Raw genomic sequence first — 25,961 nt, forward strand, 5'->3', positions numbered from 1 at the left:
TCACTGTCATGTTAAAAAAATTGGTTAACTACGGGTCGTCTATCACTTTTCTACTTTCTACACTTATTTTTACCTGAATCCCATAGCCTAAAATCTATTGTTTTAACGGAATAAGTATTACTAATCTTCGTCTTCGTTTTGCCTGGTGTTAATAATGCTCATAAAAAAAACCATATTACAATCCGTTTCGGCCCCCCCCCCTTTTTTAAAAAGCTAAAATGCCCACACTACTAGTTGCAATTGCTGCAATGTTGCGTCAGAATCTAGTTGCACTTGCTCCAATCTAGCATCCGAATCGAGTTGAAATTGCTTCAGTCTATCCTCTGAATCTAGCTTAAATTCCTTGATTTTGGCATCAGATTCAGATTCGAGAATCGTAATCCTGTCATCAATTTTGTCTTGTGCAAGGGAAGATGGATCGGAATTGCTCTCAACAGTTGGTACTTCCTTGGCATGGAACGAAGAAAGATAACCACGAATTTTGGTCACGGCCTCATTATTAGCTAACAAAACTATCGTGTTGACATTGCTCTCTAAAAAAGTAATTAAACTATCAATGGACTCGAGCAAGGGTTGAAAGAGCACCATCAATTGCTGCTGACTGTGGACAACGCTCAACTCGCCATTCAGAGAAAACAAAAACGTGGAAATGTTTCGCATTTCAGCACCAAGGCTACTCAAAACCAAGTAATCCTTCTGCAGTTTCTCCAGCGAGATTTGAGCGGACGAAAGGCTGGTCTGTGTGTTTCGAATGGACTGTTCGGTGTTTTTCTGCCGGCTTACAATGTCGCGATGATTATTTTGAGCTACTTGAAGTGTATGACGTCGTGCATTCGCCTGTGACCTCCAAGCATCGCGATCTCTTCTCAATTTCTTGATGTCTTTCTCGTTGATAACAAGTCCTGGCGTCGCTAGTCCTGTAAGTAAGGGGAAAATAACAGCGGAAATATTTCGGTACAAAAATAACATTTTAAATTTACCGGCAGTAAAGACTGTCGCCGTAATCCACTTCCATCTATTCTTCTTTTTCTTGTCAGCATTTCTTTGAGCACGGTAGGCTTTGTGTTCGGCATCACTCGCTTTGGCGTCAAGCTCTGCTATTAACTGTCGCAGTTTATACTCTTCTGATCGCCAATAATTGATCGCGTTCGCCAAGTGTTTCAGTTCTCTATTTTGAACTAGGAGTTGTTTTTCTTTGGCAGCGATATCAGCAGAAAAAGAAAAGAGGTTCTCTTCGTACATTTGCAAGTGTTCGGCTGAGATACTTTCCGTCGTATTGAGCGAATTTGATGCTGATTGAAGAGCCGTTCGAATGAGCAATGTGGCATTTTCATCGTCATGACTATTGCCGATGTTTTCGTCATAGTTCATAACACAATCAAATAGGTTGGATAAATGAATCAGTCCTTCACTCAAGGAAGGCTCTAAAGCTGTTGTCATTTGTTGTAGTCGGTCGGCGACTGGAGCAGCTTGGACAAGGTGACCCAAATTAGCTGGAACAACATAAACAGAGAAATGGAAAGTTAATTTTTTGATCAAATTCTAATAAGAATCTAGTAACTACGATAGATATTTCTAAACAAAATGCCCAGAAACTTGAAATATTGTCAAATTTACCCAATGAATAGAAGACGCACAGCGCCAGAAATGTTAAAGGATCCATTCAGTTGATGAAAAACGAATTCAGTGAAGATATGTTCGGTTCAGTGTAAAGGACGTTAAATTTCTGAATAAATTTCGGCGCAGTTTGTGACTTTTAACGACTAGATGGAGACTGACCTATTGATCTTCAGATTTCATGCGAAGTAGCTGGACTGTGTTTATTCACAGAATCGACTTTCATATTTTTGCAGTGCGCTATTACTTTTTTTCATTTTATGAATGTCAGCAAAAGGTCGAATAAACTCGTAGAAGTTTATCGTTTTTCTCAGTCGTCAACATGCATCTGACTGCATGATAAAGGATTCTCGGTAGACATACGAGCAAGTTGAGAGGCTAGCATGTTGGATTGGCCCCGTCAACAATGTCGATAATTTAGCGATTTTATTAGTCGCGATCAAATGCAAGAATAAAACAGACGATGCTTGTGGTAACCCGCAGACGTCTGGGTTTTGACTCGACATTTCAGCAAAGTTCACAACATTAGCGCGGGGTTATTTGTAATTTCATATTGAGCAGCAGAATGTTGGCGTCAAAACAGTTCGTGGCCTACGTGCCTACGTTGTCGAGGGCTACAGTCGAATATCTTTTTTCGATCAAAATCCCAATTAAGCAAATCTTTTAGTCGACCCAAATTATTCGAATGCAATTCACAAAGGCCGAAAAAAGCGTTATTTCTCTCGTGGATGTAGGACTAGTACTTTTTTTTCCGCTGCTAATGATTTCTACAAATATACGCGCAAGAACTGCATTACGAAACAGCTGCTGGAACGATCCTTGGCATAGGACCACGGAGAATTGCTTAAAACGAATTAGTGCGCAATGCGGAACACGTACATACAATAGTCTAGGAGAACAGTTAATTCCTATTGCATGGGAAACATTCTGTAATTTGACTTTCTACGCCAAATAAAGAACTTTTTGTAACATTTTAGACGCTTTGAAACCAAGTCGGTAGATGTCGGTAGATGTTGTTTCCCCCACAAGTTCAAATTCTTCTCTCTGCATTTTTGAGAATAAACTGCACGGCTTTTCGCTCGACAATGACATTTCGATATCGCGCAATAATTGGTCGTTATTAACACACAAATGGTATTAACCCGCCAGGATAGAAGAAATGATAAGAAATTGTCTTTGTTACCTTACGACAGCGCATTATCAAACTACTTATCAAAACGCAAACACATCCGTTGGTCCAGAAAGAACATTAGCAAATCAGTCACCCATCAGTCAGTGACGTAACAACATTATCGTTCGTTTAAAAAGGAAATGTCACAATTTCCCGGCGCGACCAACTTTAATTAGTAGGTAAAGGGAGAGCGAAAAAGCCACAAAGTATACCTTTATGCATATGCTTTTTGCTCGGCAATGTTCAATGGTCCGTTTCCAGTCGAGTTGCTGCATGTGTGTGACACACATGCAGCAACTATGGCAGCATCAATTCGATCCTTTGAAAATATCAAACTTTTGCGTCGAGATCCGGATAGCAGATAGATGGCAGTCGCCGTTGTAGATAGCACGTCCCTGGCACTTGAAAGACTCGGCTGAGACGCCCATTGACGACACATCGCGGTGACTCATGACGACGAAGCTCGTCCGCTTTTGGTCGCCTTTTCACTAGATAGAAAGAAAATAAAATAAAAAAAAACAACAAGAAAGACGTCACTTGTGCACGACATAACTCTTGGCTGACTGAGTATTTCGTTTGGATCAAGAGGCTCCCCTCCATTGAATCGTGATTGTGCAAACCTTTTATCCGCTTGGACCATGCACATCCAAACACTTGATCATATATACGGGCCCCCTTTTCTTTCACATTCGGCTCTGCACAGATAAAAAGCGACTCCTTCTGTCATTTTTTTCTTCCCTTGTGCGGCTGGATGCGTCATCACTGACATAATGGTATTTAAATAGAACCTGAAGGCGGGTGAATGTGTCCGTTAGTTGACAGCTCCTTTTCGGTCCTTCTTCAACGTCCTTTTTTTCTTCGCCGTAACGTGTTTTGACGACAGGGGGGGATGTAATCATCTCTCGACCGAGTTTCCCCGGTAAAAAACCGTATTGTTACACACTTGAATGACTCGAACCAGAAACTGTGGCTTTCATTCTCGGATGTTTCTTTATTTTCTTCTTCTTTAAAAAAGAAAACGCTTCAAAGTCTATCCAATCATCCCGGGTCCCAGCGTTGTAAAAACCTAAAGAAAACACGGAGAGAAATGAAAAATAACAAACGGCTTTCAAATATAGATATATAGTCTTCGACACACGGGGAAAAAAGGGTGTCGGTTTATTTGACGACGTGTACGTTGTTAGTGGCATTTTTTTTCTTTTTCTTAGACACGAATCTATTTCTTGCTTCATATCGATTTATCGACTTGTTCTTCTTTTTCGGGATGTGTTACTTTTTCTAGCATCTCATGCACTTTTCATGGCAAAACGTGAGAGGGCGGGAAGCCATGTGTCAATACTGGTAGGCATCATCCACTTGATACCTCTTGTCTAATGCTGAAGGCGGAAGACATGCCACGAAATAATGACAAGACAAATTGACACAAGCAGAAAGGAACCATTCGACAGGGAGGAATATTATGGATCGATGCGTCTAAACACACATACACACCAGAGAGGGGGGGGGGGCAGAGAACTCTCGGTGAAATCCATTTTCCAACCCCTTGTGTGTGGCGGAGGAGTAAAAATTCTATTTGCTTTTCAAAAGTATCAAATGCCAGCAGTAGCCGTGCTGCATGTGTTTGTGTAATCTAATCGCTGTATGTCACTCAACGAAAGTGGAGACGGCACGTGTGCAGCAAGAGAAGGGGGGGGGGCTAAAAGAGAGACACGTAGTGAAGTTAAAATTAAAAGAAGCTCTTTACACTTTGGGGCTTCCGGTCGGCCTTTGTAGGTGGAAATAAAATGCGGTAACCTTCTGATTTAATTGAACGACGATTGATGCTAGGTCTATAAGTAATAGTACTCCCTCTCCCACACTGCCTAGCAGTCAAAGAGTCTCGGCAAGTCATTCTCGGCTGCCATTGATCCCTTGATCGAATTTGTGGGGCGGGGAATTGATTACAAGTAAAGAGGAGGAAACGGGAGCCGCTTATGACGATCCTCTTTTTATTTTCATTTGACGAGGGGGAAGAAATAAGGAGAACTGATTGATTCGACCGCCATTTGATGATTCGCTTTCCGGCCCGTCGCTCGAAATGTGAGAATTCTCTCAAGATTTGTTCACTTCGGCAGAAACGCCACTTATGCACGGCTAGGCATTTATGCATGTCGTCCCCCCCCCCCCTTTTTTCTAGATGCGCAGTGCTACTACTACTCTATCTCGAATGTTTTCGGCTCGACGCATTTCCAATCTGGGGGATATCGCGAGCTGCACTTTCACGTTCTTGGCGTTACTACAACACCCAAAGTTTCTTCCACTGCATAATGGCAGAGCCGCCGACATCATCAACCCACACGTCGAAGCTTTTGCAGAGGCTGAGCTTTTGATGTACGTACCACACACCAAAAAGGATCCATCCCGTGATACACTTCTTCGTGATTTTCTTTTTTTTTCTTCTTTTGGAAAGCCTGTGATCTAGAATTCGGCGGGATATATAAATAAGATTGAGCGCTCTAATTAATTCTTTTCTCCTTTTGCCCTGTTTTTGTATGTGTGAGACCAAGTTTGATTTGGGGTCCTACAAAGAATATATAGAGAGTATCGTGTGCCGCAAGCGTCCCCAATGGAAAAACCAATTACCTCAGTTCCCTTATAGACATCCGCAGGAGCAGCAGAGTCCGCTCGACCGTCTGTCATTCATTCATCCATCCATTGCGCGTCCTCCTATGAACGCCCACCCTCTCTCGGCTGATACCGGAAAAGATATTCCAGAAACGTTCGTGAAGAAGAAGAAGAAGAATTTGTGTTTCTTCTTTTTGTCGTCACTCGGCTGACTCACGTAGAGTGAGAGAAAATAGAAGAAATGGAATCAAAAGGAGCCTGGGTTTATCGATTAACAGCTTTAGCGGATCTGTTGGCTCCCGCCGGATCGTGAACAAAAAGAGGCAACTGGCAAAAGAGGAAAGAGAAAAGGAATCAAAGAAAGCGTTATCACACGGACCGTGATTCAGTTATACGTACTTGTATCGAGCCTATAGGACGCGCCAAAGCTGAACGGTTGCTGCCTTCTTTCCTTTTCGTCCGCAGCAGCATAGACAATCCCGAAGGAGCCAATCACAGTGGCAAGACACAAAAGGGCCGGCGTCGTCGTCATTCGTATAAGAAAAATCGGCTTCTATTCTTGAGTGTGTCTACTGCTCGATTTGGTGATGTGAGGGGGGGCCATTCAACATCTTTCCTCGCGCACACAGACGGGCGGCGGGAGTCTGCGGTATCGCCGGATTCGAGTCGACGCTCCAGAAGTTGCAGGGGGGGATGCATTACCGAAGACGCGGATGCGGACGAGGGAGCCCCTGATTGATTGATTGAGTGCGCGACGGCATCATCAAAGGGAGTGGTTTCCACACTCCTTGGTAGGACTACAACAACAGCATGTGTGCAGCCACAGCATTCGCAGCTCCTGCAACGACGAGAGAATGTACATACACAGTTAGAGAGAGAGAGAGACCCATCGGTTTCCATCAGAAAATATACGACCCCCTGTTTACTTCTCTTGGTGGTGGTATATTTATTTCTCCCATGCACCGAGGGGCTTTTTGTGAGAAGGGGCTCCCGTGTTTGTGTATGAGCTTTACGGTGAGTGAAAGAGAAATGAAGACATTTCCAACAACGATTCTCACCTATTGGCATTTTACTGTCCATCGTCTTAAGGCTCTTTTCTCACAAAAAATTCCACCCAGGTTCCTCTATTCTCTTTGACGCTCAAGTGTGAAGGAAAATTACAAGTCTATAGGCCTACCCTTTTTTCCCTGGCGAAGCTATTTCAATATTCTACTGCTTAAAAATAAAAAAGAACTTTAAAGCTAATGACGACTGGGCTGTGGGTATAATCCTTCCGAAATAGGGTCTCTAGGGCTAAGGAAATGAGGCAGCACTCTAGTGGTCCTGACGGCCTCTTGAGTAAATACATCCAGGGTATCATATAGGGCCGTCTAGCAGCTGTACGTTATACTCTCATGCATTTTTTCAACGGCCTAGAAAAGAAGAAATAAAAGAATGTGGCGCAAATAGAGCAAAATTCATCGACTTGAAAAAGAAAAAAATTAATTTCAACTCTGTTCTCTGGATTATAAGTTACTGCGGTTTTAAATTTACATGTGGCAGATGGTGTAGGACATCTTTCACTTGAAGGCACTACTAGTTAATAAGGGAGTGGTGAATACAAGTCCTCACTAGTCACAAACAAAAAAATTAGGCCATAAACACAGATTGAGTCGAAAAAGAAAAGGCTGTGCATCATCTGGGTCTAGCGATATCATTTTTAGTGCTCGAAATATTCGCCTTGCAACACTCTGATTCTCGGAACATTACAGAAACTTTTTTGAAATGACGTTTGTTTGAAATTGCTTTTGGATAGCGATATGGAATTTATTCAGTAGAATGCCCTATTGCGTAATGCAGTAGATATGATGACGAAACATCTCATCCTGATCGCTAATCGCCTTCCTACTAGAAATGTTAAGTAAACACGAGAACTGTGTTTGTGACTTGAGTGAGATGAGGGGGAACCACTCTACGGAAAAAGCAAACACGAATGTCGACTTAGCTTGTCAACTCGCACGATAGTCGACAGCATCACAATTTGACGTTTTTCATCATGTGAAAGTTACAAAAGGAATGTTGCAGCAGAAAAATTCATCAGCATGCCAACCGACAATAAAAAAACAAACAAAACTCAGATATGGTTATTTGTTATCTTTCATAAGTGAAGAAGCCACTTCCAAAGTCTCTCTGTCCGGGTTCTTATTACCTCACATTCTTCCAACATTTTAAAATTAGCATGCATTGCAGAAAAACCACTTAAATTCCAATAAAGTTTTTCTCAAATCTTACCTACTAAACAGTAATGCATGCCACGGTGGAGACCAGGAATTTCATGATGTCTATATCCACATGTTTGGCACGTGCACGTCGCCGTGATGTCTTTGATGTCTTCATTACACAGACACAAATCAATAAACATCTTGTTCATCCTGAAATAAGTTTTAGATTGCATTAATCACACGAGACTTTACTTTTATAACGTTAACGAGCAGTTTGGCTTTGCACATTAAAGAAAATGAAACAAAGAAACTTAACTTGCCAAGTTACCAACGGGAAAATAGAGACAGCCATTTTGAAAAGCGTCTGCTATTATTTAACGTTTACAGCTTTAAACGAGAGTGCTCAATCCATAATTCAACAAAAGGAGAAGGCGTTTTTCTCATTTTATTTAGAGTATCTCGAATTCCAGATGAACAACAATTAAAATATAAGAACGCCGAGTTTTTAGCTTTACAATTTGAGATAGGATACGATTTATTGATACAGACAAATCCGAAGCTGGGCGAAGGAGTTTATGGCAACAGAAGGTCAGAAGCGACTTTCTTTACTTATTTATTCTGGCAAAAAAATGTGGCTCTACATTTATCATGGAGCCGCTTTTCATAACGCCTTCAACATTGAATTTATAGCAATCTTTTACTAAAAAATCGATAGCGTTTATATAAAAGAAACTCTTTTGCTTGATTGTGTTTGAATAGAACCTCGCGGTTTCATCCAAGAGATGGCTCTGCTCCTCAAAGAAAACAAAAATAAGAAATCATCTGTCAGAAGTCGGTTTACGGGTCACTGCACTGAAACTGAACGGGAATATCTCGAGTCTGGTTTAGTCTGTTTCATTTAACTAAGTATTAGCAATAAATCCGGTGAGTGAACTAGAAAATAAAATTACGTAATTAGCTTGCTATCTTGCGTTAACTGTGTTGCCAATATCTCTTTGCATTCAGGTGTCGTAATTTCTGTGCAATGATAAGAAGGCCGATCGCTTACCTCACAAGGAGGGAAACTTTTAGTGCAAGTCATAGACTACACAGGTGAGTCACTTGTCGAAACATGTTGGATTAGATATTATGTAATCTCAATCCTAGTCCGCTGTTGACAGATGAAGAAAATCGAGAAATATTTTCCAAATGCAACAATCCAAATGGTCATGGGCACAACTACACAGGTACATTTCCAGATATAAAAGGTCAAAAAAGTAAACCACCAACCTGTCTTTTTTTTTTCGATAGTTGAAGTCACCATCAGGGGCCCCATCGATCAGAAAACTGGAATGGTGATGAATCTTTCTGACTTGAAGATTTACATGGAAGAGAGTATCATGAAGGTGATGGATCACAAGAATCTGGACAAAGATGTCCCTCACTTCCACAATTTGGTCAGCACAACTGAGAACGTGGCCGTATTCATCTGGAATTCGCTGTCTGCTCAACTCCCGAATTCTAGTCTGCTCTATGAAGTGAAAGTATTTGAAACCGATAAAAACATAATGGTCTACAGAGGAGAGAGCGAATAAATCAACTAACAATGTACACTGAAAGCTTCTTGGACACGTTCCAGCAGTGACCGCACGATTCCGCGAACAGAGACCGGCTATCTTTGTGTTGTATTATACATCCCAAGTTCCTTTTGTTTTGTTTTCTCGATGGAAATTGTGTTGGCAAACGTTCTATCGACTTGCAACTACTGTAACTTATACACATATAAGATACTTTTTGAGAAATGTTGAGTTGTGTATTTATTCATGACGACGTTGCCATGATTATATCCTTTGTATTCGGACACCTCATTACAATAACATAAAGTTACGCTTTAGTGTATTGATGGGTTCCTTTTAGCCAAGAGTTTCAACTCCCTAAAGGAATTGATTAAAGTTGTTTGATAAAAAGTTTCAGGACGATGTCGACTGATATGTGAAATTCCAGTGAAAAACAAGGAAAATGTGAGAACATTAGATGACGTTTGTTTACCTTTTATTGCGTGGCATAGGCCCAACATCCTCGCAGATCGACTCGGGTCGTTTATCATAAGCAAACATCGCAGATTATTGGATCGAGCTCAGCTGGGATTCGTGTGGATTGTTCCTGATTTAAAGGAAATATAAAGATCCTGGGAGAGAAACACACACAATAGGAAATAAAAAGAAGAGCCATATTCCGATCATAAATGTTGATATAGGCGATCGTATATATACAGCACAGGGGGCATTGAGCAGCTAGACTAGAAGATTTGCACAGACGGGCAATAAAATTCCCCCTCATGAGTCTTCCTCTCTTGCACTCGGACGATATCCCTACAGCTGCTGAAAGCATCTAATAAATCACACACCCTTCCGGATTTGCCTGCCGGATCATGTCGACCAATGATTCGTGAAATTGATATTCAACCCCCCCACACACACATAAATCTTTTTTGGGTTTTTCATGAATCAGGTCTGTCATCAGCAAAGGCTTGATTGCGTTCCCCCACTCCTCCCCCTTTCTTAGTTTTGTTTCTAATATACTTTCCTGATCTCATTTTCTTCATGATGATGATGAGTATCGTCTGTCTTCTCTGTCGAATAAAAATAGAAACTTAGTTGGCCGCCAGGCGTCCCGATGGCGCCACTAGGCGTCTGCGCACGGAAAAACTCGCCGCTGCAGTTTTGGCTTGACGGCAGCAATTGGCCAAAAAGCCTTTCCCCCCCACTCGTTTGGTTCTCCTGAATTTAGTTTGGGCTGGGCAGGCTCTGGCTCTCCATCGTTGCAACGGTTCCTCCTCCCAACTCACGCCGAACAACTACACACACAGAGTGCGAAACATACCGCGTGAGGAGCCCGCAAGGAACATATACACACACACACATATCCGGCTCTTCTTCCAACCTGAGAATAAGAACACCAATGAATGACGGAAATTTGTGAACTGGAAGAATCTTCTCTACATCGCCTTGAGCAGCAGTCGGCCATTTTTATTCAGAGTTTTGTTCGTTTTTTCGAGTTGATTTTCCCTCGTGTGTCGAGTGAGTGTCGGGTGTCAATGGGTTAACCGATAGGCCTCCCATTTTGATAGTCTTTTTTTTTGGGCTAGCTCCACATTTTTGAGAGTTTATTTCGGAAAAAGAGAAGAAGAAGAAATATTCGTGTGGACATTGTTGTGCTTCTGAGTGAGGGGGAGTAGTGTGTTTTGTTTTAATAGAAGACGCGCTAAGGGTATTTGATTACTTCCAGCAGCAACAACACACACACACACAGGTAAACGACCTTTTTGCTTGTGTTTTCCTCTTGGTATCTCTCTTTCTTTTTTGTTGATGATGGTCTATACAACAACCCCAGCGAAAAATAAAAGGACGTTGCGTGTGTGTGTTAAAAAACGAGGGGAGGAAAAAGAGATAGAGAAGAAGATGAAAGGAAGTTGAAAAGAGAAGCCAAAAAGGTAAAAAAAAACCAAATGGTAGGAGAAATGCCAAGGTGAATAAGAAGAAGAGAACCTCCAAGGCTGTGCAGGTATCACAACACACAAAGGCCATTGGGAAAAAGAGGAGGGAATGCTCTACTAGCTCGTGAAATTTCCCGACTTGTTCCTTTTTCTACTTTCTGACGTGGCGTGACCAATTTCGTGACGGCATACGCGATGGACTAACGCCACCTGGCGTAATCGCACTTGAAGAGAATCGTATTTCTTCTTCAAGTTTTTCGCTGTCATTGAATTTTCGCCACACACAGGTAAAGAAGAAGAAAAAACAATCGAGACTTTGTGGCCTTGGATGAAACCTCGCCCCAATCACAAGGTTTCCTCAATAACCGCCGCTTCCTCCTTCGTGTTTTTTCTGGGTTGCCAACGTGTTGCAACGTGTGTGGGAGTTTGTGTGTGTGTGAACGTTTCGCCTCAATTCAACCGAAATCTCTTTTGCAGATGGATTGGAACGGTTGCAGGCAGCAGCAACAACAGAAGAGGATGTCGTCTGCATCCAGCCGGATTTTGACGATGCTGTCAGTGGTGTTGCTCGTGTTGGCCACCGGATTGGCAGCAACCGCAACTTCATCCGAAGAAGACGATGGATCGTCCACACCGCCCTTCACCGATCAGTGGGCAGTTCACATAAGCGGCGGCGACCAAGTAGCAGATGCCATCGCAGCCCGTCATGGATTCACTAATCTCGGAAAGGTAAAAAAAATTCAATTTTTTCATCCAGGTGAAAATGCGCCAGTGTTCCCGACGGACACGACATGTGTGTCAAGTGAAATGTTTATTTATTATCGCCGGTTTCTAGAAAATATTCAATTCAGTTGAAACACACAAAATAAAAAAAGGAGGATAAAGAGAGAGACCGACACAGTAGTACTATAGCCGGAGTAAAAAAAAACTAGTATACATGTCCGTCGGGTTGAAGTGGGTCCGCCATTTGGTGTTTTTTCAAAAACTTGTGGGCGGTCCTTTCCACTCTGAAACCCTCTCTCCACCCGTCCAAAAATAGTCGTCGTCCCTTGCGCGTGTTTGTTTTATTACTGGTGATTCCAGCTATGCGGCGAACGGGCGAGGCTGCTGTTTTATATATTTGGACCGTCTCGCCCAGACAAAAAACCTCCCTCTTCTTCTCTATTTATGAAGTGCACATGATCAGTCGGTCGCTTACAAAATTGTTTATTCACTTTTTTTTATTCAATTTCACAGCGTCGCATTGTCATGGCAACCAATAATTACTTTGTATGGGAGGTTGGTGGTGATTTTGACACAGAAAAAAGAAAATCTGGTACGATCAGTCATGCGACTGGCCCAATTTGGGTCGTATTGTTGACGACCGATGCGGTCATATTGATTTTCGTGTCATGAGCCAAATAACAAATACAAGAAGAAGAAGAAAAGGGGTTGGCTAGGGGGGTGTAGAAGGAAGGATATATCTCTCCCCCCATGTTGACACAGTCCGGAAGTCGGTCGGGATTGCTCGGGTCGGCCCCAAATATTAGAAAAGGCATGTCGTGGGGGCTGCTCTTCTTCTTCTTCTTGTTTGTAACTGGACTGGTGGGGGAGTATTCGCTCTGCACGCACGTTACCGTGAAAAATGATCATTTGACATCTCATCTGTCATTTTCTCTCTTTTGTAATACGACCGCCGCCGTCGTTAGATTGTGTTGCTATCCGTCGGTATGTCAGTTATTTGATGCCGGGCAGAGAAGAAGAACAAAGCCGGCCCCACAATATGCCCGTCACGCCTTGTGATTTTCTGTCCGTGTTTCTTTCATATCGACATTTCCATTTTTGATTATATATCTTTTCTCATTTTTCTAGATATTTGGAGATTATTATCATTTTCAGCACCGGAAAGTGGCCAAGAGGTCGATAGAGCCGGGCACAGTCCACAGCGAATTACTCAACAATGACCCAGAGGTATGTGTCATCATCCCACACATATTTTTATAAAAATGATTTTTCGCTCCGCCAGACCATTCAATCAATCCGCTCCTTTTTTATTTCGTGTTGTCCGCTCCATTAGGTCCGATGGGTAAAGCAGCAGGTGGTGAAGAAACGAGTCAAACGGGATTTCATCCAAGACACTTCTTCCGGCCGATCACCGCGATCGAGAAATGATCGTCGACCGTCGAGAAAGGCTGTTGCCATCCGATCAGAGGTTTACAACCTCAACGATCCTCGCTGGACCCAAATGTGGTACCTGGTATGTACCCCCTTTTATTCTCTTTCCATTTCTAATAATTAACATTTAAATGGATTCGCCGGAACTGAACGATGAAATCGGTAGATTGTGCTGATTCCCAATTCCAAAAAGGAAATGCATCCAAAGGTAAATCGATCCTGTTGTCGAGATTACACAGAGAATTCCCCGAAAATCAGTTCTTAATTTATGGAAATTATCACACGCCGGATCGATTCAGCGTAGGAGCTTCGAATTGCTTCGTTTGGAATCGTTGGCCCTGTCTGTGATACTGTCCACCATCCAAGACTTGAACGGGCTACTCCACACTCTATACACAACGTGATATCCGATTTTTACCGAGAAAGTTCACGGGTTCGTGGGGCTATCAAGTTTCGCGGACGCCAACAATATCATCAGTCGTAGTTTATTCAACTATTTATTTATTTTTCTTTTCTCTGTTTTGTTTACACCCTTTTACGAGGGGGTCTATCGATCCTTTCAGACCCGAGTGTCTGTCTGTAACTCGAGTCTGTCTCTCTGTACCATCACCTCTGTAACTGGTATAACTGCAATAATAGTCAATGTGCACGCTGCACAGTTCACACGGTCCTTCGCTCAATGACCCTTTTTTGGTACACGTTCGTGCTCCCAGCAAAAGAAAACTCAATAAAAAAGAATCGCACGCAACTTTTTTTTCTTCCGGCGGGGGATAGCGGCGGGAGCTTTTGATGACAATGATGCTGATGGAATTGGCTGATGGACGACGTCGGAACGTGACGATATCATTACCAAGACCTTACTAAGAACTATTGATTTTGGTCCTCTGCTGGAAAGGGAGAAAGAGAGTTAATCCGGATGGGATACTACTACGCTAGTGCGTGGTGGAGTTTGTACCAGCCGCCTCCGTTTCTTTTATTACTATTGTGTACGTATTTCATTGTTGGTTTTTTTTTTATTTTTGTTCGTTTGTTACAGAACCGAGGAATGGGACTTGACATGAACGTACGGGAAGCTTGGGCCGAAGGCGTGACCGGAAAGGGAACAGTGGTGACCATCCTGGATGACGGACTGGAAAAAGATCACCCAGACATCCGCCGGAATTATGTACGTCAACAAAAAAGAGAGAATTCAAGTGGCTAGACCCTTTTTCTGAATGATCAAAAAAGCCAACGACATACACAAATCCCCCCCTTTCTTCTTATTGTTGTTATCGTTGATTGCTTCTCTATTCAGGATCCTTTGGCCAGCTATGACGTCAACAATCACGACGAGGATCCCATGCCCCGTTATGACCTGATCGACTCGAATCGCCACGGCACGCGATGCGCCGGAGAAGTGGCAGCTGAGGGCAACAACTCGATCTGCGCTGTCGGTGTAGCTTTTGATGCCGGAATCGGAGGTACGTTACGTTATACTCTTGTATCGATTCAGTTTCCCCCCTCTCTCTTTAGCATATATCTGTATAATCCCCTTCCCTCTCTGGCTAAAAGAAATCCGAATATGCAAAATGGGCGCCGAGTGTGTGTTCCATTCAGATATATGTATATCTACTACACATATTCAATGCTCTGGGGGATGATGAATAAACAAGTAGTTGTTCCCCTCACCCCGTGGGGAGGTGTTGACTTTTATATCGACTGCAGCGTGTGTGTATACATGTAAAAAGCATTTGACATTTATCAGTTTTTCTTTTTCTTTATTGATTCTCTGGATGGTATATAGGAGTGCGGATGCTGGATGGCGATGTGACGGACGCCGTAGAGGCTCGTTCTCTCAGCCTCAACCCGCATCACATTGACATTTACAGCGCGTCGTGGGGTCCCGATGATGATGGAAAGACGGTAGACGGCCCAGGCGAGTTGGCCACGCGAGCCTTTATCGAAGGAGTCACCAAGGCAAGTTTCTTCTGTCTGTCTATTTCTCTCTATTTATTCTCTGCAATCCATTTTCACGGGAGGACGAGGACATTGAAGGATGGCGGGGTGAGAGAGAAGGGCGTTCTATTCTCTTTCGGCCGTATCACGTTCCTCGTCCTGTTTCTCTTCCGATGTATAAACAGTCGACGGGCGAGAAGAAGTTGGACGCCAGCCCGAAAAACCCTCGCCCGATCCTGTTGCCAATTCATTGGACGGGGGGAGGATGTTGATTATTTTTACGTACCCGCGAGGATTGTTAAAACTCGTCCGTTGGGGTTTAATTGGCAACGTTTCTCTCTCTCTCTCACGCCGACGGTGCAATTGGATTTTTATTTTTGAAATTGTTTCGATTGTTTTTTAGGGTCGCGGTGGTAAAGGATCGATCTTTGTCTGGGCGTCCGGCAACGGCGGACGGGATCACGACAACTGCAATTGCGACGGCTACACCAACTCGATTTGGACGCTGAGCATCAGCAGCGCCACGGAAAACGGTTACGTGCCCTGGTACTCTGAGGCCTGTTCCTCCACTTTGGCCACCACTTACAGCAGCGGATCATCCGGCGAGAAACAGGTAACAATGTTGCCCCCATTATCATTACGTGAGACGCGAAAAAACCCGCAAAAGTTCAAATGGCTTTTTTCTGGGGGTTGTTTATTTCGCTTCGGTGTCATCATTTTACCGCCGTCATTCAATACGGCAGTGGGGTGGGACGGGGGTTTCGTGTTTCACATCAGCGTGACCATATAACATATCGGTCATTTGGTATAGATAACCGCTGAAAGGTATCAAGGCGGGGGTGAATGGAACACGACGGAGGGCGATCACGTTTCTCTCTTTTTTCCAGGGAGAGAGATGCATTATTTCTTTTCGGGTTGTTTATTTTTATTGTTGTTGTGTGTGTGTGTAACATTTACGACGATAATTTTGTTGCCGACGGTTTAGATCGTGACGACCGATTTGCACCATTCGTGCACGGCCAGCCACACGGGGACGTCGGCATCGGCCCCGCTGGCGGCCGGCATTTGCGCTTTAGCCTTGGAGGCTAACCGCAATTTGACTTGGCGTGATATGCAGCACATAGTCGTCCGAACGGCCAGACCGGCCAACCTCAAGGCGGATGACTGGCAAGTCAATGGAGTCGGCCGCAATGGTATCAAATCATTTTCTCAAATAAACTAATAAAAAAAGTTCACATCAAACGGAAAAAGTTGAAAGAAATAACAAAAACGGTGGTTTTCTTTATTTTATTTTACAGTGAGTCATTCGTTCGGTTACGGACTGATGGATGCGGCCGCTATGGTCCGTCTGGCTCGCGGTTGGGTAACAGTTGCCCCCCAGCAATTCTGCGAAGTCCGTGCCCCTGACACAAACAGGTGACCATTATTACTTCCCTTTTGATGATTGTAGCCGGCAGGCCGCCGTGGCCCACGTTCGTTGTAAATGAACGTGAAATATTACTTCTCTAATCATTTACAATACCAGTTCATTTACAATGATGGCCTACCGGCCACAATCATCGTCTGACACAAACAAGTACCGACACTAGTAGTATCCCCCCTTTTGAAATGAATAACTCATCTCTAATTTTGAATTTTATTTTTAGATTAATTCCTGCTAAAAGTCAGATCAAAATCCAGCTGACTGTCAGAGAGTGCGCCGGAGTGAATTTCATGGAGCATTTGCAGGCAAGAAATGATGATACAAAATATGCTGTGTAATTGCCGGATTTTTAGCATGGCTAACTCAATTTCCTGTCTCGTCTCTTTTTAGGCTCGAATAAGTTTGGCTGCCGTTAGCCGAGGTGACATCCAGATCCACTTGTCGTCTCCATCGGGAACTCGCTCGACTCTGTTGGCTTTACGTCCGCACGATTCTTCGCGTAATGGATTCCATTCTTGGCCGTTCATGTCTGTCCACTATTGGGGCGAAAGTCCCTTTGGTGTGTGGACGCTGGAGATTCAGAACGAGGGCCGATATCTGGGTAAGATTATTTGAAGGAGAAAATATGTCAAAAAATAAGATCCAATAAGGATAAGAGGAAAGAGAGGCTCTTGTGGCCGAAATGTACAGAAACGATCGATGCTGCCCCAATCAAAACTGACTTTGAGTGTTCCCGTCACGTGCACTCGCCTACCTCTTCTACTACTAACGTCGGTGGTGTGGGGATCCGCTCGACAGCAAGGAGCCAAAAAAAGTTGCGCCTTTAATCGATGACGGGAGGATGATGTCTATTCCGGTCCGGTCGATCGACTTCAGACACCACACACACACACACCAACTCTTTTTTTCTTCTTCTTCTTCTGTCTAACCAAGTTAAAAAGAAGGAAAGGAGTACAAGAGGAAGGGGCTTAAGTTTGACGTGGAAAAAAAAGAAATATTTTCTTCGGTTCAATGTCTTGTATTTTCCGGTCGAGTTGCGGCTTTAGTGGGAGGAGAAGGACTTGTATTCTAAACTAGACTTTCCCTCCTTTCTCTACACTCCTTTGTCTGCATGCCCTCCCACACACACACACACTCAAACGACGACTGGGCGTTACCTCTGTCGGTCGCATTTAGGTCGGGCGACGCTACAGGACTGGGTGCTAAGAATATACGGCACGAAAACGGATCCTGTACGCACAGCGAGATCTTCTCCGTCATCTTCCAACTCGACCAACAACATCAACAACCTTGCACTGCCGACAACGACGCAGTCATCAATCCGGCCGTCGTCTGGTCCATTAAGCGCCTTGACTTCTTCTTCTTCTTCCTCTTTGATGACGACTGCCGCTGCAATGACCGCCAAGACCCCGTCACTCACTGAAACGCCAACTCTACTGGACGGTGGTCGTCATGTCGACAATGTCGGGCCTCGATCCGGCCACGATTCAGTCCCACGCTCCAAAACAGGCACGTCGCATGAAACACTAGGCGCTCCCAAAAAATTCAAAATGAGGATCGAATTCTTTTCCCAAGAAAAGAGGATCGATCGATCGGGTGTATTCTCATTAGGAGCGACGTTCTCCTAATGAGAAAGGACAAGGGAGTACTACCGAAAAGTAGACTCCTTTTTTCCCCTTCCTGTTTTCCTCCTGAGGATTGCCGTGTAGACATTGTAGAGGGAATGTATCGTCTGTCAACCCCTAGACGCACCCCGCATTGTGTGTGTCTTGCTCCATTTCCAGCAGACGTCGTTATCCTCATTTGCTCGTTAGCTCCGACAGCATGCATGCGGATGATGAAAGGGTATATTTGCATGTGCGCAGTACGCCGATCAGACCTCGTCTAATTAATATTTCGCTTTCACTCGTTTCATTATCTCAAAACTCATTTTCTCTTTTCTGAAATTGTTGTTTGTTTTATCCAGCATGACAAAAGGCATGTGCACGGATCTTGTGGACCCCAACTCGTTTGGAATTGTTTTTAACATTTTGGTGTTTTCTGTTGTTGTTTAGCTACGCTGGCCGAGTGGAATGTGGCCGTCTACGGGACCAAGGACTCGCCAGATTCTAGGGCCGCTATTTCAATTGCTCCGACTGCAGCTCCTCCTACCCTGCTGCCGACGGTTGCGGTGCAACCGCCAACGCCCAGAGTGTTGGAGAAGGAAGTGTCGACGAGACTCCAGCCACCGTCGACCTCGGCCGCCACCGTTTCCGCCGCTGGCGATTGGCTGGACAAATCGACAATTCATCAGAATAATTTGGAACAGAACAACGCCAGAGCTTCTTCCTTGCCGAATGGTGGCCATCTCCCGGAACCCGTTACCGTCTTGAGCAGCAGTAGCGGTGGCGCTCGAGTTGGCTGCCGGCCTGGTCATTGGGACTCTGCATCCGCCGTTTGTCTAAGTACTTGCCTCGCCCTAGTTACCCTCCTAGTTTCTGACGATCGTCTCATACCATGGACTCGTTTGTTTCGGTAGCTCACGCACTCACACACAAAAGACTTTTTTTTTTTTTACCACCACCTCTCTCTCTCTCTCATCCGCAACTACTTGGCAGCTACAAATGGCCCCTCCGCACTTTCATGTGTACTTAAAAGCGGTCCCAGTTTTGTTGTAATTTATTTATTAAATATTTCCCCCCTTTTTTTTAAAAAAACTAATCGATATAAGCGGACAGTGAGAGAGAGAGAGGGAGATATGTTTTTCCCCCCTTCCGGCCCATATCCCCACTTTTTTTTTTCATTATTATTATTGCCATTTGGTAGCTTTCCCAGACATTCGAAGAATAGAAAGCCCTATACCACCATTCCTGATCGAATGAAAGATCAAAGTAACACGATCGATGAGAAATATCGCCAGCCGGGACCACACGTTGCATCCCCGCCTCTATTTGATTCTGTTCCATTTCTTCTTCTTTTTTCCTTCTTCTTCTTCTGAGCCGATTTATTTTTATTTATTTATTATTATCATCTTTTTTTTCCTTGACAATAATCCTTTTTTCTCTCTCTCTCTTTCTATTCTTGTTATGTGTGTGTCATTTTTGCCGGTCCGCTCTCTCGCCCCTCTTATCACGACCCCACCAGCTACTACTCCAGTTGTTGGAACAGGACGATTTTCTTTTTTATTCTTTCTTTGCGTTGTGCGAGTTTTGGTCTGCAAGTATAAAAAGTATCTAATCCTCGCCCCCGCCCCACCAGTCCCTGATTATTATGGTGTGGCACCACATCACATACTCCCTACAAAAATACTTTACTCGTGACGTAATTCTATTCATCAAAAGGATATTTACACACACACACACAAAAATAGGATCAATTTTTTTTCAAACTAAAGAAAAAAAAGTAATTTTTTAACCCACCAAAATCCCTCTCCCACCCACAAAAAGAAAAATCACGTTGTTTGTTTCAAAGTACAAACTTACTATACCACAAAACACTCAGGCTGCTGATTTTAGTATTAAACAGGAGAGAGACAGGGGAATTGAGATGTTTGAAAAACAAAAATTTAAAAATGGAAACAGTTTTACTTTTTCTTCCTCGACCGAGACTCAGCTTCCGACCATCCACCTCCTAATCCTACCACAGACTTACTATTTGAAACAAAACATAATATTTTAACTCCGGTCGTAATTTTGAAATGATTCATTTTTTAGGTTTTCATTTTACTGTTTTTTTTCGTGTACATAAAATTTAAAACAAAAAAAAAGGAAAAAAGGCAGGAAAAGATTTATGAGCGGGCGCGTTTATGTGTGTTTGTGTGAATGTGTGTGTAATTGTTTGCGTGTCCCTCATTTTCTACGAAAAAAAAAAAAGGTTTTTTATTAATTCTTTTTTTTTTTTTGAAATCGAAAATTCTTTTTTTTTTTTGTCTGGTGCCGAATCGTGAAAAGAACCCCCATTTTTTGACACGAATGGGTTGTATTGATGAATTTTTATAAATAATATATATATATTATGGTGATGTTCTCGGGGAATGACTTTTTCAAAAGAGGAAACACAAATCGACATCTTGATGACATTTTTTTTTTTCATACTTTTCCCAGACATTTTGTTATAATTTTTTTTTCTTTTTTTAAAATTGAAAATGTTCACACAAAGTGCAGCCCAGGTTGTGAATAAAGAACATCGAAATTTTGCTGCAAATCTACCAAATCCTTACAAACAAAACAGAAAAGATCAACCCATCTTTTGTTTTACTTTTTTACTGTCTCAAACCTTTTGTATCCCTTTTTTAAATCCTTTCCAATTTAAAAAAAAAAAGAAATTTTTTAGAGCTTCTCTAATTGGCCTCTAGAGTCTAGACTCTTTTCTTCTTACTAAAAACAGATTTATTATTTATCAAGTACTGGGTGATGGCTTAACTGTATAGAATATTTAACCTCATTGTATTCTTATTTCCACGTGTGTACTAAGTACTTCCCACTTTCTTAACCGGAAAATTCCACCGCACCCGCCAGAAAAAAAAAACTAACTGTCAAAATTATCTATTCATTGACTTAAGTTCTTAATTCCGTATAGCTACGCTTTGTTGGACAAGTAGGATTTCTAGTCTAGACCCGGGGGTGTAAATATATACCAAACAAAGAACGTGGGCCGCATACTGTGTATGCGGTGGTCCCACTGCACAAACACACGATACACACTAGACACAGTAAAACCACACACTCATGCAAAAACACATTGACACTGTTGGTTTGGGGGTTCGTTTCTTTTATTACAATGCAAAAAAGGTGTTCACGTCCATCCTCCTTGGGTCAACCTTCCTCTCCTAGATCGCAATTTGGTGAGTGGCTTTCTCTTTTATTGTCGTTTTATTTAAACAAGAAAAAAAATTACTAATTCTTTCCGTTTCACCCTCAACTCCTTGATAGTTCTGTCCCTTTTTTGAAAAAATCATTTTGAACTGCACTTTGGAACATTTTTTTTTACCTTTTTATTGGAATTTCGTGATGAGTTCATTTCTTTTAATTTTATTTATTTTTGTTTTCTTCATTTGTTACCTGTGAATAATATAGTGTGCGAGGATGGCGGTTTCCTGTTGCAAGGCCAGTGTGTAGCGACCTGTCCCGAATCGACTCACGCAACCAACCGGACGGGATTAACTGGGATTTTGCCGTCCTGCGTACCTTGTCATTATTCTTGTCTCACGTGCGACGGACCGAGTGATTCTGAATGCGTTTCATGCCACGCCGATTCACAACTGAAATCCGTCATCTCGCCAGGTATTATTAATCAATCAAAAAATAACAACAACAACAACCTGAAGGGGGGTAACAACATGGTAATTTTAAAATATACAAATAAGAATAAGACGATGATCTCATAGTCTAGCTAGAACTTGAAATTCTAATGTTCTAACCTTGACACGTGTTGACTGATGGAACAGGATTCAAGGGCAGAACGGAAAAGTATTGCCACCCACGAGAATTGGCCACTTTGCTGGCCAGCTACGAACGTTGGTCTCTTGGCGTTGAATTAGCGCTGGCCTTTAACTTGGCCATCGTCGTCTCTTTGGTGGTCTTCCTGCTTTGCACAAGAAAGCCGGGCTGCGGATCTTCCTGCATCCTCAACTGCTGCACCAAAGGAGGTGCTAATCAATCTGACAAGAAGAAGAAGAAGAAGAAGCAAGAATATCACCACCTGGTCTCCACAACGAGTCTCAACAAGTCCAGCAATCTTGTGGTTGATGTTTACACTGACGAACCTGATGATGACGAACCCGAATCCCAACGGCGACCAATCATCAACGACAAATGATAGGGAACACATCTATGGAGATTAAATTGTTTTCTTTATTAGTTATGAATCTTAAATTTGTTTCTTGTCCTTGTGTGTGTGTGTGGCTGTGTGTTTCAAGAGGATATGTGGTTTTGTGTCAATAGAAAAATGGTAATTTTTTTCGTCATCATACACATCTTACTTTTTTTTTATTCTCACGCCAATATAACATTTAATTTTGTAACACAAAATCCCCTGAAATGACTCGCTTAATTAAATGTTGTTTTTTTTTTTAATAAAAAAGGAAAGAACAACACGCATAAGTTGATCCCGGATACGACATCACAAAAACACCATGGTAGGAATTCCTTGATATTTGTTTCTTTTTTGCCATCTAACACCCCCCCGGGAAAAATAATAATAAACATGTGGGTGCAATTTAACAAAAAGAAAAAAAAAGTTTCGCGTGATTAAAGAAAAGTTTGGTTAGTCATTTGCTCGCGTGATTAATTAAAGAATACTCTGAAAATAATGAAATCAAGTCTGTCACATGCAATAGGGCGACGTGACAAACTTGATGATTTAGTTGTTATGATCTTTGCGGCGGGGATTATTGGGGCGTTTCAATCGACTATTAATGAAACACCAGCCGTGGCGGCGATACCGGCCAGCACAAAGACCAATTGTAAAAAGGATTGTTTCGGATGCGATTCCTCGAGAAGTTCTGGAACCACTGCAAAGATGAAATTTAAAAAAAGAAAGAGAAAAGTTGGCGTTACACAATAACCAACCAGACAACAAAACAACATAAAAATGGCTGGTGAAATTGCCTGGAGATGTCAGAAGAGAAAGTTATTATTTTTCTTTTTTTTTCCTTACCAGTAACCAAAGCAATATGGAGGAAGCCGCCAGCTGTAAAGGGTAGAATCCAGGATGTAATACGACCATCGGCCAGGTCTGAACCGTTGGATATTAAGGCCGTCATAGCCCCAGCGATCCCGATAGTTGCTGTACCTAGCTGGGCCTTTGCCGCATCCCATCGACCGAAACCTACAAAAGAGGGCCGCTGTTTTATTAGTCTGACAGCAATAAAAACTGATGAAATAACAACAGAAAAAATGTGGATACCTGCTCGGAGCAATATAGCAAAATCTGCAACTTCATGTGGTATCTCATGAAGAAGGATGGCAGCCGTTGTTAAAAGTCCCACTCGAGTCGAGACGAGGAAAGAACCGGCCACGGCCAAACCGTGGGTGAAGTTATCAATGCCGTTAGCCAACAGGTTCAAGTAGCCCGTCACCTGTGGGGATCAAAAAATATATACCTCCGTGTTATCTCCTTTGTTATTCAAACATCTCGATCCCCTTTTGGCAATAACAGGAAACGTTAATGTTCTGTTTGTTTTGTACGTACTTGTTTTGAAGACATTCCGTGGAACGGATTGAGCAGAGATAATTGCGACGGTGGGGCGGAATTCTTCCGTTTGGTAAAATCTTTCTTTTCTTGACGTTTCTTGTCGCAGGGATCGTTATTGTTTTGTGTGTCAGAGTCCTCGTCTTCCTGCTGGGCCAATTCCCGGCTCGACTCGTTATCTTCGGCTGCCTCGGCCGTCGAGCTGAGAAGTCGTTCCAGTAAAGCGAAGGCGAACAATCCAGCAATGAGCCACATGCCCAATTGGACTTGCCCTCGGTTGGAATCATTTCCTGTCGTGGAAAAACCAGATTTATTTATAGTTATTTCTTCGAGTTTATTAATAATAAAGAGTCACAGTACCGAGACGAATCAAGTGCCAGGCTTCGGGCAACAGGTGCAAGAAAACGTCACCCAGGAGGCCACCGACCGCGAAACTCAGCAAGAGTCTGAAATTTGGACTTTGTTCTGTAAAAAAGGGAGAAATCATGAAATAATAATTCAAGGTTTACGGTACAATCTCAAAAGACAAAAAGTTTTCTTGTTCCGCTGGAGCGGTCAGAGTTCATCAAAAAGTTTCATAATGTGCGTGTGTGCAACCCATCAATGTTATCTCATTGTGCAGGCGCGGTCGATCAATCCCGTATGAACGAACAGAAGCGGGCTCTTTATTATCTCGGCGATAAAAGCTCACACACACTGTCATCCATTATTTTTGTTATGCCGCTGCTCCATCGGCAAAAGCCGAAAAACAAAAATTATTAATTCCGTTTAGCCTTTAGTTACCAAACTTTGACCCGCAACTCTTTGGCTGTTTATGGTAATATATTATAGGCTTAGGTATATAATAGGCCCAGATTTGATGTCTGTAAATGGTAATGAGAATGCAGGTTATTTAAATATTTACCTAAAGGGGTAGATGATGAGGGATTTTTCAATTTAGACGGATCAGGAAATACGAGGAGTGGGACGATGCCACTGAGACCGACGAGCATCGCACCAGCGACAGAACCGATCCACGGATGCCATTCAGAGTCCATTGTTTGTGAATGTGTAATTTGCGGGAACCAATTATCAGCAATAAATTACACCACCGTCATCTAAACAAGAGAAAAAAACGTGAAAATAGCGGAACAACCACATTGGCAATGAATAATAAATATATATCACTAGAGGCAAGAGAACCGAGTTGAGTATCAGAGCAAATCCAGTGGTACGGCCCTGTATTTCATTTGTCATTGCCGACCGTTCAGAAAGTTCTGATATCGTTCGTGAATGCAATCAATTGTTCTTTTTAAAGAAAAAGGGTATTACGAAATGCCTTTACTCGGGGCGTACTATAAAAATGTCAAAACGAACGACCCCCACGTGTCAACAAAGTTTGTTTACATATTATATAGGACCTTCATTATTGATTCTGTGCAATCTGGAAAGGGCGTATCTTCGTCTGGCAATTAGTAAAACTTACAAGACAATGGTGATCTTTAATATCATATACCCTGAAAAGTCCTACTCGTAATTAAAACGCAGCGATTGAAACTTTCGGCTGCAGCACTTTGAAGAAGGGGAGTTTTTGACAAGTTGGAAATCAGAGCAGAGGAAACTTCTTACTTGGAATTAAGTTCTTGAAGTTGATGAAAGCATTCAGTGAGAGTTTTGCTGTCCAAGTGCTAGAAAGAATCTGCTCAAGCGATTTCTCAGTATAAATGGTGGAATAAAAGACGATCTTCTATTTTGTTTTAAAAAAGGGGTTGGAAAACAAGCCGGCACGAAAAATGGCACACGTAAAATGTTGGAAGTCACGTAGGCCACTGGCAGCAGCACTCCCAAAAGGAATATCACATGGAGAAGACGGAAGAAGTCTTAACTCGTGGGTCACACACACTCGTTTGAAAATTTGACACACTTGTCACAATGGGATTTTTCAATGACGGCAGCAGCACTTTCAATAAAAGTTTGATCTGTTGTTGGTATAATTCACGAACGAAATTGTTCTAGAACAAATTAGTTCGAGTGGTGTACGCGTCAGCTAGCCGAGAAGAAAAAGAATAACAGACTGCAGTGGTAAATAAATGAGGGGAAAGCTAAGGAGGAGCTAGGGTAGCCGGGAGCTATATGTCCTCTTTTTCTTTCCGCGCGCTTACTTCTCAAGCGCCTCTGGTGTTCGAAATGTGAACCAACTTTTCCTAGAATACAGACGACATTGCAGACGAC

The 25,961-nt window shown here is 42.7% G+C and overlaps 4 protein-coding genes across 14 annotated transcripts; 2 read left to right on the forward strand and 2 right to left on the reverse strand.

The window, feature by feature from the left end:
* Nucleotides 1–208: 208 nt before the first annotated feature.
* On the reverse strand, nt 209–8,982 carry LOC124190068. 6 transcript variants are annotated; one of them, XM_046582611.1, is made up of 8 exons: nt 7,664–7,874; nt 5,792–6,230; nt 5,411–5,719; nt 3,577–3,854; nt 3,409–3,483; nt 3,001–3,276; nt 981–1,493; nt 209–917 (listed from the first exon to the last, which is right to left on the reverse strand). In XM_046582611.1, exons 6-8 carry the CDS (start codon nt 3,008–3,010, stop codon nt 214–216), a joined length of 1,227 nt encoding a protein of 408 aa, XP_046438567.1. In that variant the 5' UTR covers nt 3,011–3,276; nt 3,409–3,483; nt 3,577–3,854; nt 5,411–5,719; nt 5,792–6,230; nt 7,664–7,874; the 3' UTR covers nt 209–213. The 6 variants fall into 6 exon arrangements, with proteins under 6 accessions (XP_046438567.1, XP_046438564.1, XP_046438565.1 ...); XM_046582608.1 differs by lacking the exons at nt 3,409–3,483; nt 5,411–5,719 and adding an exon at nt 8,863–8,982 and having other exon boundaries at nt 7,664–7,803; XM_046582609.1 differs by having other exon boundaries at nt 3,409–5,348; nt 7,664–7,954.
* On the forward strand, nt 8,374–9,374 carry LOC124190070 (6-pyruvoyl tetrahydrobiopterin synthase-like). The gene is made up of 4 exons (XM_046582614.1): nt 8,374–8,517; nt 8,599–8,685; nt 8,740–8,819; nt 8,884–9,374. Exons 2-4 carry the CDS (start codon nt 8,618–8,620, stop codon nt 9,165–9,167), a joined length of 432 nt encoding a protein of 143 aa, XP_046438570.1. The 5' UTR covers nt 8,374–8,517; nt 8,599–8,617; the 3' UTR covers nt 9,168–9,374.
* A 967-nt stretch (nt 9,375–10,341) lies between these two features.
* Nucleotides 10,342–22,529, forward strand: LOC124190064 (furin-like protease 1). 5 transcript variants are annotated; one of them, XM_046582590.1, is made up of 16 exons: nt 10,342–10,884; nt 11,546–11,797; nt 12,920–13,018; nt 13,125–13,304; nt 14,259–14,387; nt 14,517–14,682; nt 15,006–15,178; nt 15,561–15,770; nt 16,143–16,350; nt 16,456–16,573; nt 16,804–16,885; nt 16,971–17,181; nt 17,757–18,089; nt 18,635–19,024; nt 21,635–21,841; nt 22,006–22,529. In XM_046582590.1, the coding sequence occupies exons 2-16, from the start codon at nt 11,546–11,548 to the stop codon at nt 22,374–22,376; spliced, it is 3,129 nt and encodes a 1,042-aa protein (XP_046438546.1). In that variant the 5' UTR covers nt 10,342–10,884; the 3' UTR covers nt 22,377–22,529. The 5 variants fall into 5 exon arrangements, with proteins under 5 accessions (XP_046438546.1, XP_046438548.1, XP_046438550.1 ...); XM_046582592.1 differs by having other exon boundaries at nt 10,342–10,879; nt 11,543–11,797; XM_046582593.1 differs by lacking the exon at nt 10,342–10,884 and adding an exon at nt 11,029–11,355.
* LOC124190069 (zinc transporter ZIP13 homolog) lies at nt 22,530–25,889 on the reverse strand. Of its 2 annotated transcripts, none has more exons than XM_046582612.1 (7): nt 25,359–25,889; nt 24,655–24,847; nt 24,111–24,215; nt 23,751–24,040; nt 23,466–23,637; nt 23,217–23,387; nt 22,530–23,070 (listed from the first exon to the last, which is right to left on the reverse strand). In XM_046582612.1, the coding sequence occupies exons 2-7, from the start codon at nt 24,785–24,787 to the stop codon at nt 22,961–22,963; spliced, it is 981 nt and encodes a 326-aa protein (XP_046438568.1). In that variant the 5' UTR covers nt 24,788–24,847; nt 25,359–25,889; the 3' UTR covers nt 22,530–22,960. The 2 variants fall into 2 exon arrangements, with proteins under 2 accessions (XP_046438568.1, XP_046438569.1); XM_046582613.1 differs by lacking the exon at nt 25,359–25,889 and adding an exon at nt 24,918–24,933.
* Between the last annotated feature and the right edge of the window lie 72 nt (nt 25,890–25,961).

Source organism: Daphnia pulex, chromosome 3, assembly GCF_021134715.1.
Source record: "Daphnia pulex isolate KAP4 chromosome 3, ASM2113471v1".
NCBI lineage: Eukaryota > Metazoa > Arthropoda > Branchiopoda > Diplostraca > Daphniidae > Daphnia > Daphnia pulex.